Source organism: Schistocerca serialis, chromosome 6, assembly GCF_023864345.2.
Source record: "Schistocerca serialis cubense isolate TAMUIC-IGC-003099 chromosome 6, iqSchSeri2.2, whole genome shotgun sequence".
NCBI classification, from domain to species: Eukaryota; Metazoa; Arthropoda; class Insecta; order Orthoptera; family Acrididae; genus Schistocerca; species Schistocerca serialis.
Genome location: NC_064643.1, coordinates 214,117,401 through 214,135,278, shown reverse-complemented (window position 1 = coordinate 214,135,278; position 17,878 = coordinate 214,117,401). Strand labels below are relative to the sequence as shown.

The window sequence follows — 17,878 nt, the reverse complement described above, 5'->3', positions numbered from 1 at the left end:
GAGACTCCTGTACAGGCAACACCTTCGCAGTTATGCACGGCTGTAATGGCAGCTTCGGTCAATATTTCTGCAGGCGCTTCCGTTGACTTGTGGAGTCCATGTCACGTCCAGTTGCTGAAAAACGCGGGCGAAGAGAAGGCCCGACACGATATTAGGAGGTATCCAGTGACTATTGGCATCTCACTGTGAAGCAAAGACAGCTTCGCTGCAAATTTAAACACGGCCAAAACCTCACAAACAAAAACTGAACGAATCCAAAACTAGCGTAAGGAGAGCCACCCCTTACTTCTTAAGTAAAATTCTCCCTATCCACTTGACACAAAGTCATAGAAAGTATCTATCTGATGTTAAACTAGTAAACGAATCTAAGCCATCTGTCCAGACGCTCGGTGTCCATAATAGTACCGAAACGGAGGATGACAGAAAAAAAACGTAAATACTGAACGTCTTTTTCCCAACTGTTTCACTAAGCACATTACGGGGGTTGAACAAACATGGGAAAACACCAAAAACGCAACACACTGCCATGCCCAATACCGTGTAGGAAAACCAGCTGGCATTCAAACCAGTTTCCAATCGTCTCGTAAAAGATAAATACCTGATCTTAGACCACTCTTGCCGAAAATAGTAGCAAGTTTAGGTACCGATGACGACGACGGATAGCGTTCACGCACTCTTCTCTTCAAAGGAGACCATAAAGGTTCAATAATATTGAGATCTGTGACTGTAGTGGCCAGGGTAGGTGCGACAATTCCTCCTCGTGCTCACACGACAAGTCCTGGACGATGCAGGTTGTGTGAACGGGGCCTTGTAGCCTTGGAGCACATAATCACAACTATGGAACAAGCATCGTACCATGGGATGATCCTGATAAGCCAGACGGGTCACATAATCCTTGGATGTAATGCAATCAGGGGGCCATGTAATACCATGAAATGGCTGCCCCAAATTTTATCACCAAACCATCTCCATGTTTCGCTCTTGGGATGTAAACTTCGTCAGAAGTTGGAAACAATGTGCAACAAGACTCATCCGACCAAATTACTTTGTTTAACTGCTGTATGGTCTGGGTTTTATAGCCTCGACACGTTCTCCTGCTTTGGGCATTTGCATCGTACATGTGTGCTTTTGGATTCCAGCTAGACTTGCAATTCCTTGCTTCTAGAGTTCCCTTCGTGTTGTTTTGGTGCTGACAGGTTTCATGAGTGTAACATTCGGTTCTGCAGTGACTTTTACAGCTATCATCTCTTGTTTTTTGTCACAGTCGTCTTCAAAGACAGTCTGTCACGATCACTCAACACACAGTTTCGTCCACATTGTGACCTAGCAGATGATGTTTTCCCACTTTCCCTGCATGCGGTATAAATCTTCGATACAATGCTTGTTGAAACACCAAAGACCTCAACTATCTTGGTTATGGTAGCATCCAACATACAAGCAGCAACAATCTGTCCACATTCGAATTCACTTAGCTCTGACATAATGCATTCACAACTACAAAGAACACTGCTCTGACTGTAATTGATACTTGCAACATATTGAGGAAACCGCCGCTCGCGGCCAAATACAGTAGCCTTGGCTAGCACCTGCGTTTATGATCACACATTCTTTTCTCGTGGTGTTTCCATATTTTTGTCCAACCCCTGTAGGACTGTAGTTTCTCCTCCAGACTTTCACATGAACTTGAACGACAGATATCGACATAAGAGACCATGAGTAGCGGGTCAAAGCCGTTCCTGGGACAATCAAAATGATCTAGGTCAAGGTCACCTTCTTATCTGTAAGATCAAAAGTCATTGTGCTCTGCTCTGAGCCAGTTGTCCTTATCTTCAAGATCATGGGTCAATGTCCTCACAGAGACAAGGGGTCCATTATTCTCTGCAAGACAGTCACTTGGCCCAACTACTTTTATTAATGACATGTCGTAACGTATTGCCCAGTTAGTTTAATTAATGATGTATAACTTTCATCACCATTATTAATGATCTGTCAGTATTGTCACTACTATCTATGCTGGTAACCCAATTACACTACTGGCCATTAAAATTGCTACACCACAAAGATGATGTGCTACAGATGCAAAATTTAACCGACAGGAAGAAGATGCTGTGATATGGAAGTGATTAGCATTTCAGAGCATTCACGCAGGGTTGGCGCCGGTGGCGACACCTACAACGTACTGACATGAGGAAAGTTTCCAACCGATTTCTCATACACAAACAGCAGTTGACCGGCGTTGCCTGGTGAAATGTTGTTGTGATGCCTCGTGTAAGGAGGGAAAATTCATACCATCACGTTTCCAACTTTGATAAAGGTCGGATTGTAGCCTATCGCAATTGGGATTTATCGTATCGCGACACTGCTGCTCGCGTTGGCCAAGATCCAATGACTGTTAGCAGAATATGGAATCGGTGTGTTCAGGAGGGTAATACGGAACGCCGATCTGGATCCCAATGTACTCGTATCACTAGCAGTTGAGATGACAGGCATCTTATCTGCATGGCTGTAACGGATCGCGCAGCCACGTGTCGATCCCTGAGTCAACAGATGGGGACGTTTGCAAGACAACAACCATCTGCATGGACAGTTCGACAACGATTGCAGCAGCATTGACTATCAGCTTGGAGACCATGGCTGCGGTTACCCTTGATGCTGTATCACAGACAGGAGCGCCTGTGATGGTGTACTCAACGACGAACCTGGGTGCACGAATGGCAAAACGTCATTTGTTTGGATGAATCTAGGTTCTGTTCACAGCATCATGATGGTCGCATCCGTGTTTCGCCACATTGCGGTGAACGCACATTGAAGGCGTGTATTCGTCATCGCCATACTGGCATATCACCTGGCGTGATGTTATGGGGTGCCATTGGTTACACGTCTCGGTTACCTCTTGTTCGCATTGACAGCACTTTGAACAGTGGACATTACATTTCAGATGTGTTACGACCCGTGGCTCTACCCTTCATTCGATGCTTGCAAAACCCTACATTTCAGCAGGATAATGCATGACTGCATATTGCAGGTCCTGTACGGGCCTTTCTGGATACATAAAATGTTCGACTGCTGCCCTGGTCAGCTCATTCTCCAGATCTATCACCAATTGAAAACGTCTGGTCAATGGTGGCCGAGCAACTGGCTCGTTACAGTACGCCAGTCGCTACTCTTGACGAACTGTGGTATCGTGTTTAAGCTGCATGGGCAGCTGTACCTGTACACGCCATCCAACCTCTGTTTGAGTCAATGCCCAGGCGTATCAAAGCCGTTATTACGGCCAGAGGTGGTTGTTCTGGGTACTGATTTCTCAGGATCTTGCACCCATATTGCGTGAAAACGTAATCAAATGTCAGTTCTAGTATAATATATTTGTCCGATGAATACCCATTTATCATCTGCATTTCTTCTTGGTGTAGCAATTTTAATGGCAAGTAGTGTATAATGATTTAATTTTACCAAAAAATAAGCATTTCCTCAACCATTTCTGAGGTCTCATTAGCCATCAGACTGACTCGTCAATTGTGTTCTGTTCACTATAGTTCACTGTAGAGGAAGATTCGTGACTAATCACCACACAGACTCCCCACTTTTGTTCCACCATATGTCTCTACATTTTATGCAACTCCGTTTTTTTCATTTTCTTGCAACTGGCGGCAAATGAAATGTATTTTGGTGATTTACCGAGGTACCAGCTTTGTGAGATCGTATTACCTTAAATGTTCAACAATTACCATAGCATATTATTTAAATGATTACACATTCAAACAATTGCCAATCTAATATGGCTTGGAAATTAATACTTAGCATCGAACAGATGTGCACTAACCTGGTGCTTAAGTGTGTTAAAAAGAAATTATTATCTGCACACTACAACATCGCTTAAGAGGAATCTGACACCATGACGTGAGTGTGTAGTACTAAAATAATAGTGGAAGGCAGGAACTTTTCTACACCCCATACACTGCCAGACTGGACCCATGAGGAAACTCTTGAGCTTCGATTTGAAATCACGTAGATTACTGCTAAGATTTTTGAATTCCTTTGGTAGCTTATTGACAATGGATGCGGCGGTATACTGCACACCTTTCTGCACAAGAGTCGTAGAAGCGCGATCCAGATGCAGACTGGATTTCTGGCTAGTATTAACTGAGTGAAAGCTGGTAATTCTTGGGATAAGCTGATACTGATAACAAGAAACGACAGTAAAGAACATATATATTGAGAAGCCAATGTCAGAATACCCAGGCTATTTTTTGAACAGGGGTCAACAAGAGTTTCGCAATCTTACACCACTTATTGCCCGAACTGCCCGTTTCTGAGCCAAAAATATCCTTTGAGAATGAGAAGAGTTACCCCAAGTATAATACCATACACCATAAGCGAATGAAAATTAGTAGACTCTTTTTCGTGTCGAACTATCACTTACTTCAGATACAGTCCGAATAGTAAAAATGGCAACATTAAGTCTTTGAACAAGATCCTGAACGTGGGCTTTCCACGGCAGTTTGCTATCTGTCTGAACACCTAGAAATTTAAACCGTTCAGTTTCACTAATCATATGCCCATTCCGCCAGTAGCCGCGTTGCGATCAGCGGGAGAGTTACAGTGGTTGGATGGAAACACAAACTGAAACCAGTCAGCCTGATGGTGAGGTTCGAAGGCTGCCCGCAAATCAAGCATTCCGATGGTTTGGATACTCACCACAACCAACCCCGTACGGAACAGACAACTACGTTACCATACAAGTAGCTTATTTGCCAGAAATTTCAATGTCTAGCCGCCATTGGAACACGAAGATTTACATTTCTATATGTGTGGTGTCTGTTCTTTCACACATGTCCGAAAGAACAGACATCATTCATGACCCTGCAGCCGTACACATACACGATGAAATGAAATAATTTATTTAGATTATTTAAGTGCCTAGTTGCAGCTGAGTCATAAATTATTTCATTTCATCACAAAGGTTTAGATTTAAATCGTAAATGAAATGTAGAACTAAAAGCGCAAGTTCTTAATTGCAAAAGCAGGCGCACACGGCATTTGTCGTTTACAGCTCCATCTATCACGAATTGGAAACAACGCCTCGAGTAAACCGTACGTATTTTTTGGTACAGAATCCGAGTATACAATAAAATTGTGGATTTCCCATTTGAAATTACAAGGTTGGCTCCTCCTAAGCAGGAGAGATGGTAAGGTGGTCAGCTGTATGAGAGACAAATGTCCCCTTCACTGACATTAACTTTTCACCTAGAACTTTTTTCTCGGACGATTCGTCGCTTTTGAGATATTTAGTTGTCTAAAGTTGAAACAAACGCCCTGTATAACACACTAGCGACCTCTCCCGGATTCACGCGAGTAGCACTTACAAGGGAACCTCCCCATCGCACCCCCCTCAGATGTAGTTATAAGTTGGCACAGTGCATAGGCCTAGAAAAACTGAACACAGATCTATCGAGAAAACAGGAAGAAGTTGTGTGAAACTATGAAAAAAATAAGCAAAATATACAAACTGAGTAGTCCATGCGCAAGATAGGCAACATCAAGGATAATGTGAGCTCAGGAGCCCCGTGGTCCTGTGGTTAGCGTGAGCAGCTGCGTAACGAGAGATATTTGGTTCAAGTCTTCCTCGAGTGAAAATTTTACTCTCTTTATTTTCGCAAAGTTATGATGTGTCCGTTCGTTCATTGACGTCTCTGTTCACTGTAATAAGTTCAGTGTCTGTGTTTTGCGTCCGCACCGCAAAACCGTGCGATTAGTAGACGAAAGGACGTGGCTCTCCAATGGGAACCGAAAACATTTGATCGCAAGGTCATAGGTCAACCGATTCCTCCACAGGATAACACGTCTGATATATTCTATACGACACTGGTGACGGCATGTGCGTCACATGACAGATAATAATTGTCTGAAAATAAAAAATTAAACTTTTCACTCGAGGGAAGACTTGAACCAAAGAACTCTTGTTCCGCAGCTGCTCACGCTAACCACGGGACCACGGCGCTCCTGAGCTCACATTCTCCTAGATGTTGCCTATGTTGCGCATGGACTACTCAGTTTGTATATTTTGCTTCTTTTTTTCATACTTCCACACAACTTCTTCCTGTTTTCTCGATTGATCTGTGTTCAGTTTTTCAAGACCTATCCACTGTGCCAACTTATAACTAAATCTGAGGGGGGTGCGATGGGGAGGTTCCCTTGTTAGTAGATGCGGCCAAACGACTTGTTTATTATATGTGGTGATAGTGATACCTACATACCTTCCTCGTGAATCAGTTTGTCTATTAGTGAAAACCCCATCACAATCCCTACTATAGTTCTTGAGTTTCATCTTCAGATACAGACAGAGAAACGCGACAAGAACTTTAACTTTTTACTTGTATAGATATACGATGTACACAGAGAATCTAGATCTGGTTGATAGTATTATTAATGAAGCCTGTCATTGACGTATCACAAGGGAGGTGGGTGTTCAAGGAAGAACACATCTACATCTACATCTTCATGGAACTCTGCAAATCACATTCAGGTCCCTGGCAGACGGTTCATCGAACCACCTTCACAATTCTCTATTATTCCAATCTCGTATAGCGCGAGGAAAGAATGAACACCTATATCTTTCCATAAGAGCTCTGATTTCCCTTATTTTATCATGGTGATCGTTCCTCCCTATGTAGGTCGGTGTCAACAAAATATTTTCGCGTTCAGAGGAGAAAGTTGCTGATTGGAATTTTGTGAGAAGATTCCGTCGCAACGAACAACGCCTTTCTTTTAATGATTTCCAGCCCAAATCCTGTATCATTTCTGTGACACTCTCCTCCATATTTCGCGATAATACAAAACGTGCTGCCTTTCTTTGAACTTTTTCGATGTACTCTGTCAGTCCTATCTGGTAAGGATCCCACACCGCGCAGCAGTATTCTAAAAGAGGACGGACAAGCGTAGTGTAGGCAGTCTCCTTAATGGATCTGTTACATTTTCTAAGTGTCCTGCCAATGAAACGCAGCCTTTGGTTATTTGGTTATCCTACCCCACAACATTTTCTGTGTGTTCCTTCAAATTTAAGTCGTTCGTAATTATAATAGCTAAGATTTAGTTGAATTTATGGCTTTTAGATTAGACTGATTTATCGTGTAACCGAAGTTTAACGACTTAGTTTTAGCACTCATGTGGATGACCTCACACTTTTCGTTATTTAGGGTCAACTGCCACTTTTCGTACCATTCAGATCTCTTTCTAAGTCGTTTTGCAGTTTGTTTTGATCTTCTGATGACTTTATTTGTCGATAAACGACAGCGTCATCTGCAAACAACCGAAGACGGCTGCTCAGATTGTCTCCCAAATCGTTTATATAGATAAGCAACAGCAAAGGGCCGATAACACTACCTTGGGGCACGCCAGAAATCATTTCTGTTGTACTCGATGACTTTCCGTCAATTACCACGAACTGTGACCTCTCTGACAGGAAATCACAAATCCAGTCACATAACTGAGACGATATTCCATAAGCACGCAATTTCACTACGAGCCGCTTGTGTGGTACAGTGTCAAAAGCCTTACGGAGATCCAGAAATACGGAATCGATCTGAAATCCCTTGTCAATAGCACTCAACACGTCATGTGAATAAAATTGTGTTTCACAGGAACGATGTTTTCTAAACCCATGTTGACTGTGTGTCAATAGACGGTTTTCTTCGAGGTAATTCATAATGATCGAACACAATATATGTTCTAAAATCCTGCTGCATATCGACGTTAACGATATGGGCCTGTAATTTAGTGGATTACTTCTACTATCTTTCTTTAATATTGGTGTGACCTGTTCAATTTTCCAGTCTTTGGGTGCGGATCTTTCGTCGAGCGAACGGTTGTATATGATTGTTAAGTATGGAGCTAATGCATCAGCATACTCCGAAAGGAACCTAATTGGTATACAATCTGGACCAGAATACTTGCTTTTATTAAGTGATTTAAGTTGCTTCACTACACCGAGTATATTTACTTCTACGTTAGACATGTTGGCAGCTGCTCTCTATTCGAATTCTGGAATATTTACTTCATCTTCTTTTGTGAAGGCATTTCGAAAAGCTGTATTTAGTAACTCTGCTTTGGCAGCCCTGTCTTCGATAATATCTCCATTGCTATCACGCAGAGAAGACATTGATTGTCTCTTACCGCTAACATACTTCACATACGACCAGACTCTCTTTGGATTTTCTGCCAGGTTTCGAGACAAAGTTTCGTTGTGGAAACTGTTAGAGGCATCTCGCTTCAAGCCCGCGCTAAATTTCGAGCTTCTGTAAAAGATCGCCAATCTTGGGGATTTTGCGTCTGTTTAAATTTGGCATATTTGTTTCGTTGTTTCTGTAACAGTGTTCTAACCCGTTTTGTGTACCAAGGAGGTTCAGCTCCGTCGTTTGTTAATTTATTTGGTATAAATCTCTCAATTGCTGCCGATACTATTTCTTTGAATCGAAGCCACGTCTGGTCTACACTTTACGAGGCGGTAAGAACGTATAAGTTGCGTGTTCCAACTGCGTTCTTTTTTTCCAGGTAGCCTTACGATTCATCTTCTATCCTGCTTTGAGTGATACTAAATTTGCAAGACTAACGAAGATAATATACAACAGTACTCTAGAGATGATACGAGAAAGATAGTTACAACCCAAAAGACTACATAAAATAATAAAGCAGGCTGACTTATAGCACGGGAGACCTACCTTCTCTGCGTCATAACCGAGAAGGACGAAACTCCAGTCGTTTGACAGCGCTCTTTTTACCGGGCTGAAATAAGAGTACACCTGAAAAGAAAAAAAAAACATTATTTTTTAAAGTGACTCTAATATTGTATGACATGTGTAGTTATGGCTTTGGACAGTGCAGCTTTCGAATTTTTTTGGAAATTTGTGGTCAGTTCCTATGGGACCAAACTGCTGAGGTCATCGGTCCCTAGGCTTACACACTACTTAATCTAACTTAAACTAATTTACACACCCATGGCCGAGGGATGACTCGAACCTCCGATGGAGGGAGCCGCGCGAACCGTGGTGAGGCGCCACAAACCGCACGGCTACCCCGCGCGGCGTAGCTTACAAATACTTTTCTTTCTTGTATACGTCCATCGTTCCATAAATGGTTGCGGAGCCTCGGCTGTTCAGTATAAAATCTCGAATCAAAACATCTTCAGCCGTCTCAATATCCAGTTGTTGTTTTATTTGAACAACCAGTTTCAGTGCTACATTACGCCATCTTCAGGCCCCCTAACCAACTTGTAGGAAGATTCCCACCTCTGGTCCAGTCAAAACAGAAGCCAGCATTCAGTGATGTACCCGTAGATTTTTGACACAACGATCTCTTCGATCATCACCTGCAAGTATTGATCAAAGAGCTCACTGTTCCAAAAATCGGCGGATACCAGTCACTCACTGAATGCTGGAAACTGTTTAGGCTGGGCCAGAGGTGGGATTCTTCCTACACGACGGTCAGGAGGCCTAAAGAAGGTGTAATGTAGCACTGAAACTGGTTGCTCAAATAAAATAACAACTGGAAATTGATACGCCTGAAGATGCTTTGATTCGACAGTTTTTTACTTTTCCTTCCTGTGCCACTTAACCTTCTACAGACAATTTTTAGTCATTTTGTTTACTTGGAGCCATTACTCTGTGGAGATGCAATACACAATCGTCAGAATAAGTATAAAAGCAAATATATAGAACTGAAGCGAACCGGTATGGATGAGTAACTGTAAGTCTGTGGCTCAAGTGCTGTAAACTGAAACTGTAAATATTTGCTGATCAAATCTCAGAGACTATAAACCGAAGAAATCATAGGCTCTTAGCAGTGAGGCGTATCAGAGAAAAGTAACTTGTGACGACGGCAGTAGTTTCGCTGTAAAGTTCATACACAAATGATATAAACAGTGAACTGCAGGAAATACTATTCCCCGACGGCAGGCACAGCAAAGCTTTGGGTTGCGGCCCTGGTGAGCCAATGGGGGTCGACCGACCGCCTTGTCGTCCTCTTGTAATGGCGTCATGGGATACCGTATTAGGTGCATGGGGTTAGTACACCGCTTTCCCGGCCATTGTCAGTTTTCTTGACGATAGAGCCACTACTTTTCGTTCACATAGTTCTTCTGTTGCCCTGATAAGGCTGAGCACACCCTGGTCCAGTCTCTCCCCCCCTCCTCACCCATACACACACAGGCACATCTAGGAAATATTTCTCACAGTACCAGGAATTCAACCCGAATGCTTCACGTAGCAGCCACACACACTAACCACTGAATTACGGAGACGGATTATTCCCAACAGATTTTTACCATGAATTACTGCACTGTTCGTATCCGGTTGACCTCGCACATATCAGTACAATCTTCATGTCGAATCACTAAGCAGTATTTCCTCTTCTGAAATTTACAGACTTTTGTCACATGGACGAAGACGAATTCCTGGCAATTCGTTCAGTTTGTAATGCAAGAAGGAATCTTGAATTAAATTAGTTCCTTAGGACTGTAGTCGCTTTACTTAACCTTAACAATTTATTTGTAGGAAATAACTGAGACAACACTTGCCTCCTTTGGCACCAGCGTTGTGTGCTCCACTGTATCGAGGTCGTAATAGAACATCCTGTCCTCGTCCACATAGAGCAACGCCGTGTCTGTAACAGAAAATGTTGCAAGTACTACGTCGTCGAAGCCTTTGTATAGTTACATGCGCAAACAGTAATTGGGTATGGCAGAAACTGAAACACCAAGAGATGGAGAGGGACCCAATGAGGACTATAGAGGCCCTCACACGTTCAATAATATAGTGAAACTGTCAATATGTAGACTGTCTGAGGGCTCGTATTGACGTATTGCCAGTACTAGAAATATTGATGAGCAGTATTTATGGACCTCAAAATATTCTCAGTATTGTCAATACATAATGAACATGTGAGATCAAATTTCCAAGGTGTGACAACATTCTCCATTCAGATATTCAGTGATTCAGAATTAACCACGAGGTATTAGTGTACACTGTTTATTTTTTCAATTTGCTGTTGACGATATCATACCTCAGACTGAATTTTTAAGGAGTTTTTAACACAAAAGAATTACGAGGCCTAGGCAAGGATGATATTTGTATATGCCACTTTGGATGGTTGACGGAGGATTCTCTACAACACTGCTTACCTCATTAATTTGAAAATATAGTCCAGAATATTGTTACACAACAATTTAGAAAAACGGTCCTATTTCGAATAATGCGTCATATATCTGCTGTGATTAGTAAGAGGATTGCGAACTGCACCTCAGTTTTTCCAAATTATCACAAAGCGTAAAAAAAATGTTTTACGGTAATTGCTTGAACAGGTCCTTGCCAGGCAGATATAATTGCCTCATAGGTTTCCACAGAATTTTATTAATAGTGCTTTCTGATATTACACAACTAAACTTCGAGATTTAGAGTAATCTATCGCCAGACATCTTGAAGGTACTCCTAAAGTCTTGTCTAATGCGATTGCCTCTCTAATTAACGTAGTTTGCTTCTCTGCTTTATCTCGTATCAAGACTAACAACTTGTCGTACTATGCAGACCTAATCGGAAATTAATTTACGAAATCTTTCGGGTCCATGATTGATTTGTCAACAAATTGACATGTCAAAAGTCACTCCATCTTTTTTCATCCAACTTCGGAGAATTTCCTCTTTTGTGTTATTTTCTGTTGCTTGCAAGCTATTACTAATATAATTCCAGCACACTTTTTTTGCGAGTTCTAAATCTTTACCCTGTAAAATCGCGTTGTCAACTGACAGTTTTTGTCGATGTTATCGACATTGAGAGGTCCCTTCAATATATTGAAGGTTTCACAAATTAGTATTGTCAGTAAGTCCTGAACGTGTGCAGGCCCCTTAAGACACCAACCAAGGAAGACCACAGTGTTTCAGCAAGAGTCTCACGCAGTGCAGATATTAAGCTAGATATTCAAGTGAGAGATTTCACTCTCAGAGAACTTTTGCGAGTAATACGTGTCGCACAAACAGCACCAAGAGTTAGTTAGCCGGGTTTGTCCGACAGTGGGGCAAGATCGCAGTTAGTTGTGCTCGGAGTGTTTAGACCACTCACGTAGACGGCACACTCCATCTTTCGGGAGCTGCTCACTGTAGATCCAGGACAAGAAAAGCTATACAGGCATTATCGGGAGAGCTCAGAGTACTCAGAGAGTACTCAGCGGCCATACTGCGTCTCAAATTTGTGCCATGTTGCACTTTTTATACACTACCACATCTTGGTAATGTATTTTGCCATACTTATGCAAACATTAAACAGAAGTACCCACGAAGTATCCCGCGGCCGTGGCACGTTTCTGAGCGAATAAATCGCTCGTTTCATATCCTAAACGAACGCCACGAGCACTCAGCCAATCCCCCCAGGGGGTCCACAACTCTTGTGGATACGTGCATAGCGAGCACAGGACGCCGAGCTAATGTGGCCCTCCTTCCTTTCCGGGCTGCATACCTTCCCTTTCCGCCTCCTTCCCCATCCCCCATCTTCGCCCCCCCCCCACCTCACCTCCACCTCTTTTCTTCCCTTTCTCCCCCTCTGGGGGTATGTTTTGTGCCTACATCCGGAGACGGACGCTCGAAAATGTAACACATTCTTCGCTTTCTACACTTGCAAGTCTTCATCCTTCCCTTGTCCTCTTTTCCTTACCTCTTCTCTTTACCCTTTTCTCCGCTGCGGCGTTTGAGACCTCTCTTCTTTCCTTTCCCTTTCTTTGTTTTTCTCTTTCTCTTTTTTCCTCCCTGTGCGTGTCTGAAGGCCGACCCACGCATTTTCATGCGTAGACGGTGACGGGGTAACGCATGATTCCCCGCCTCGGATAGACAGGTAGGACACGTACGTACCCCCTGGTAACGGCCGGACCCAGGGAGGGGTGATTACCCGAGCTGATACCTTTCGAAAGTGCCGATTGGTCCCTCCGTCCGTTTCTCAGGAGGTGTGACCTGAGGTGTGAACAATCACCTAAGGCGGGAGTGCCCTCAGAGAGGGCCCCCACAAGGGAGGAGCGCGCCATCAGAGACGCCGGTAATCATGGGGGATACTTCTGCAATGGTTTCCTCAACTTCTACTATGTCTGCTCACAAGCGTAAGTTCAATGAGTCTCAGCCACAGACAGTTCTTTAATCGTTCCCACAGTTCCTTGTTGTTTCTCGATTTCACGAAGGTCACGACTTCTCCACGGTCAACCCTTTCATTATTCAGAAAGGTGTCAACGCAATTGCAGGTCCTGTAAAGTCTTGTTCCAGATTACGAAATGGCACCTTGTTGTTAGAAACTACACTGCTACACACCTGCCCTGTCCGGGTGGAAGCGCACCGCACTTTAAATTCCTCACGTGGGGTCGTTTATACAAGCTCCCTCGACAGATTGTCCGACGAGGAAATTCAGCACTACCTGTCTGACCAGGGCGTAACGGCTGTTCGAGTCATGAAAAGGGTTGACACGAACATCGTTCCAACCCGTACTGTCTTCTTGACATTTGACAGAGTTCAACTCCCATTGCACATAAAATCGGGCTATGAGATAATTTCCGTTCGCCCTCACATCTCAAACCCTACGCGTTGCTATCGGTGTCAGCGGTTCAATCATACCAGCCAGTCCTGTTCCAATGCGGCCAAATGTGTTACGTGTGGCAAGCATACCCATGAGGGCGCTTGTCCACCTCCATCCCCTCGTTGCATCAACTGTATGAGTGACCACGCTGCTTTCTCTAGAGATTGCCCCATTTTTTAAGACGAAAAGCTCATTCAGGAAATCAGAGTGAAGGAAAGGTGTCGCCCTTTGCTGCTCGAAAATTATTTGCCAGTCGAAAGCCGACTGTGCCTCACACAGGTAAATACAGCACTGTCCTTGCCCCTCCTCGGCCAACAAAGGAGGCGCCCACGCAGACTTGTGATCTCACCTTTAGTGCCACGGTCGTCAGATCAGCCAGCGCAAAGATCGCCTGTTCAACCTCCCCACTTTCGCCTGCTCACTCTAGGGCTCACCCTTCATCGGGTTCTGCTAAATCTCGAGCCCAAAAGTCAGACACCTGGACTTCCAAAAAAGAGCCTACTCCTGAAGATTTTTTACATACCCCAACTTCACAACCATCGGTTCCTTCTTCATCTAAACATCCTGTTTCCAAGAAGGCTAATAAGAAACCCAGTTCCTCTCCTTCACCGCCACGGCGTCTCTCATCTACAGCACCACCTGGCGGTAGCCGCCCTCGGCCGTCTTCTGTGTCGCCGAGGCGCACTGCTGGCGGCTGATCAACCGGCCGATCACTGGTGGCAGGAGCTGTTCCTGAGCAACCTATGGATCAGGATCTTCTGCCTTCGGCTGAATTCCGTTCCACGCTGTCGGTCGCAAGTTCTGAGCAGTCGTTGAGTTGACAGCAACCTTGGTCACATTCTTCTATTTTCTGTCCACTCTATGTCCATTATCCATTGGAATATCCGCAGCATTCGAGCCAATCGGGATGAATTGTCGATCCTCTTACGATCCTAGTCGCCGGTCATCTTTTGTCTTCAGGAAACAAAGCTGCGTCCCCATGACCGCTTTGTTTTCCCCCATTTTCAGTCAGTCCGATTTGATCTCCCCTCTGTTGAAGGCACTCCAACCCATGGAGGACTCATGATTCTTCTCCATGATACTCTCCATTATTACCCAATCCCCTCAAACACTTCCTTCCAAGCAGTCGCTGTCCGTCTTTCCCTTTCTGGATACACCTTCTCTCTTTGTACTGTATACATTCCATCGTCCACACTAATGGCACGAGCTGATCTCCTTCATCTTCTTGGTCAGCTTCCACCCCCCCCCCCCCCCCCCCTATTTGCTGGTTGGGGACTTCAATGCCCGCCACGCGCTTTGGGGATCTCCACATCCTTGTCCGCGTGGCTCACTATTGATAGACGTCTTCCACCAAGCGTATCTTGTTTGCCTCAACACTGGGGACCCTACATTTTTGTCTGCCTCCACGACAAATTTCTCTCATTTGGACCTTTCGGTCGGTACTGTTCCGCTAACTCGGCGCTTCGAATAGTTCGCCATTGCTGATACACACTCGAGTGACCACATTCCATGTGTCCTTCGATTGCAGCCACAACTGCCATATATGCGCCCCTGACACTGGAAGTTGGCCCAAGCCGATTGGACACTTTTTTCGTCTCTAGCGACATTCGATGACCGTCACTTTCCTAGCGTCGACGATGAGGTCACTCATATTACAGACGTTATTCTTACAGCTGCGGAACGTTCAATACCTCGCACCTCCGCATTGCCCCGGCGCCCCCCCAGTTCCTTGGTGGAACGAGGCATGCCATGACGCAATACATGAGCGGCGACGTGCTCTTCGCGTTTTCAGACACCATCCTACTTTGGGCAACTGTATCCGCTATAAGCAGTTTCGTGCGCGATGCCGTAGCGTCATCCGCGATAGCAAGAAGGCAAGCTGGGACTTCTTTACTAGCTCATTTAACACCTTCACTCCCTCCTCGGAAGTTTGGAGTCGGATTCGACGGTTATCTGGCGCGCCTAGTTTCTCCCCGGTCTCTGGGCTCACTGTCGCGCATTATACATTAGTGGACCCCGTCGCAATTTCTAACTCATTGGGTCAACACTTTGCTGAGATTTCGAGCTCTTCAAATTACCCGCCAGCGTTTCTCCCAAAGAAACGTGCAGCGGAAGTGCAACCTCTTGCTTTCTCCTCTCAAAATTGCGAAACCTACAATACTGTTTTCTCCATGCGGGAACTCCAACATGCACTCTCTTCTTCTCGCTCCTCCACCCCAGGACCGGATGGTATCCACATACAAATGTTGCTAGATTTATCATACCATAGTCTGCGTTACCTCCTTCGCCTTTATAATCGAATTTGGACCGACAGTACTTTTCCCAGACGATGGCGGGAAGCTATCGTCGTTCCTGTTCCGAAACCTGGAAAGGACAAACATCTCCCCTCTAGCTATCGCCCCATTGCTCTCACGAGTAGTGTATGTAAGGTTTTCGAGCGTATGGTGAATTGCCGTTTAGCTAGGTGGCTGGAGACCCGAAATCTTTTAACACCTGCCCAGTGCGGTTTCCGAAAGCATCGTTCTGCAGTTGACCATCTTGTTGCCCTCTCCACTTATATCATGAACAATTTTCTCCGGAAACGCCAAACAGTAGCAATATTTTTTTATCTGGAGAGAGCATACGATACCTGTTGGAGTACAGGCATCCTCCGCACACTGTTCTCTTGGGGCTTTCGAGGTCGGCTGCCCCTTTTTCTTCGCGAATTTATGGCAGAGTGCACATTTAAAGTGCGGGTGAACACTACTCTCTCCCGTACCTTCTCCCAAGAAAACGGGGTACCCCAGGGCTCCGTGCTAAGTGTTGTACTGTTTGCCATTACCATAAATCCAATTATGGATTGTCTCCTTCCTTATGTCTCGGGCTCCCTCTTTGTGGACGATTTTGCGATCTACTATAGCTGTCAACGGACCAGCCTTCTTGAACGACGTCTTCAAGGATGTCTCGATCGCCTCCACTCTTGGAGCATCGAAACAGGCTTCCGCTTTTCTCCCAGTAAGACCGTTTGTGTTAATTTTTGGCGTCGTACGGAGTTTTTTCCACCTTCCTTACATCTAGAACCTGTCAACCTTCCGTTTTCGGACGTCGCTAAATACTTGGGTCTTATGTTTGACAGAAAACTGTGCTGGTCCTCCCACGTTTCCTATCTTTAGGCTCGCTGTCTGCTATCCCTCAACACCCTCCGTGTCCTGAACGGTACCTCCTGAGGAGCGGACCGAGTGGTCCTTCTCCGCCTCTATCGTGCCTTATGCGCTCGAAATTGGACTATGGAAGCATAGTTTACTCCTCTGCTCGGCCGTCTATTCTTCGGCGTCTCGACTCTATCCACCACCGTGGATTACGTTTAGTGTCTGGAGCTTTTTACACCAGCCCTGTGGAAAGCCTTTATGCTGAGACTTCTGAACCTCCGCTGTCCAATCGGCGAGTTGTCCTTCTGAGTCGTTATGCTAGCCATCTGTCTTCCATGTCTGCTAATCCGGCCCATGACATTTTTTTCGACGCCTCCTTGGATTTAGGGTATGCAGGCCGTCCTTCCTCCCTACTACCACCGGGAATCCACTTCCGTCAACTGCTCCATTCTCTTTCCTTCCGCTTTCCTAAAACTTTCTTGACAACTTGGGGTACAGCACCGCCTTGGCTCTGTCCCCGGACCTGCCTGCTCCGTGACCTTTGTCAGTGTCCCAAGGATGGTACCCCTTCACTTGTTTATCGTCGGGCATTGCTGCTCTATGTGCACAAATGAAGGAAGCCACATTTATTTACACTGATGGCTCAAAAACATCGTTTGGTGTAGGGAGTGCCTATATTGTTGACGACACCCCAAATCGATTTCGGCTTTTCGACCAGTGTTCGGTTTATACTGCGGAGCTTTACGCTGTTCTCCAGGCTGTCCAATACATCCGTCGCCATCAGCGGATACAGTATGTTATCTGTTCAGACTCTCTCAGGTCTCTCCTCAGTCTCCAAGCTCCCTACCCTGTCCACCATCTGGTCCACCGATTCAGGACTGCCTACACTTGCTCCACTTGGGGGGCGTCTCTGTGGCGTTCCTCTGGATCCCAGGACATGTTGGTATCTGTGGAAATGAGGCGGCCGATATAGCGGCCAAGGCTGCGGTCTCACTTCTTCGGCCAGCTATTCGCACGATTCCCTTCGCCGATCTACGGAGTGTTTTATGTCGTCGTGTTGTTCTTTTATGACACGCACATTGGTCGACACTTCCCAATAATAAATTGCGGGACGTGAAAGCTCTTCCCCGTGCTTGGACCGCTTCCTCCCGA

General features: G+C 45.0%; 1 protein-coding gene across 1 annotated transcript in view; it reads right to left on the bottom strand.

The window, feature by feature from the left end:
• LOC126484517 (venom dipeptidyl peptidase 4-like) overlaps positions 1-17,878 on the bottom strand; it is a 314,011-nt gene that overhangs the window by 212,054 nt on the left and 84,079 nt on the right. The window contains exons 3-4 of the mRNA XM_050108064.1: positions 10,571-10,656; positions 8,718-8,798 (exon numbers count right to left, since the gene is read on the bottom strand). Coding sequence (XP_049964021.1) covers positions 8,718-8,798; positions 10,571-10,656 — 167 coding nt within the window. The remainder of the gene's footprint in view (positions 1-8,717; positions 8,799-10,570; positions 10,657-17,878) is intronic.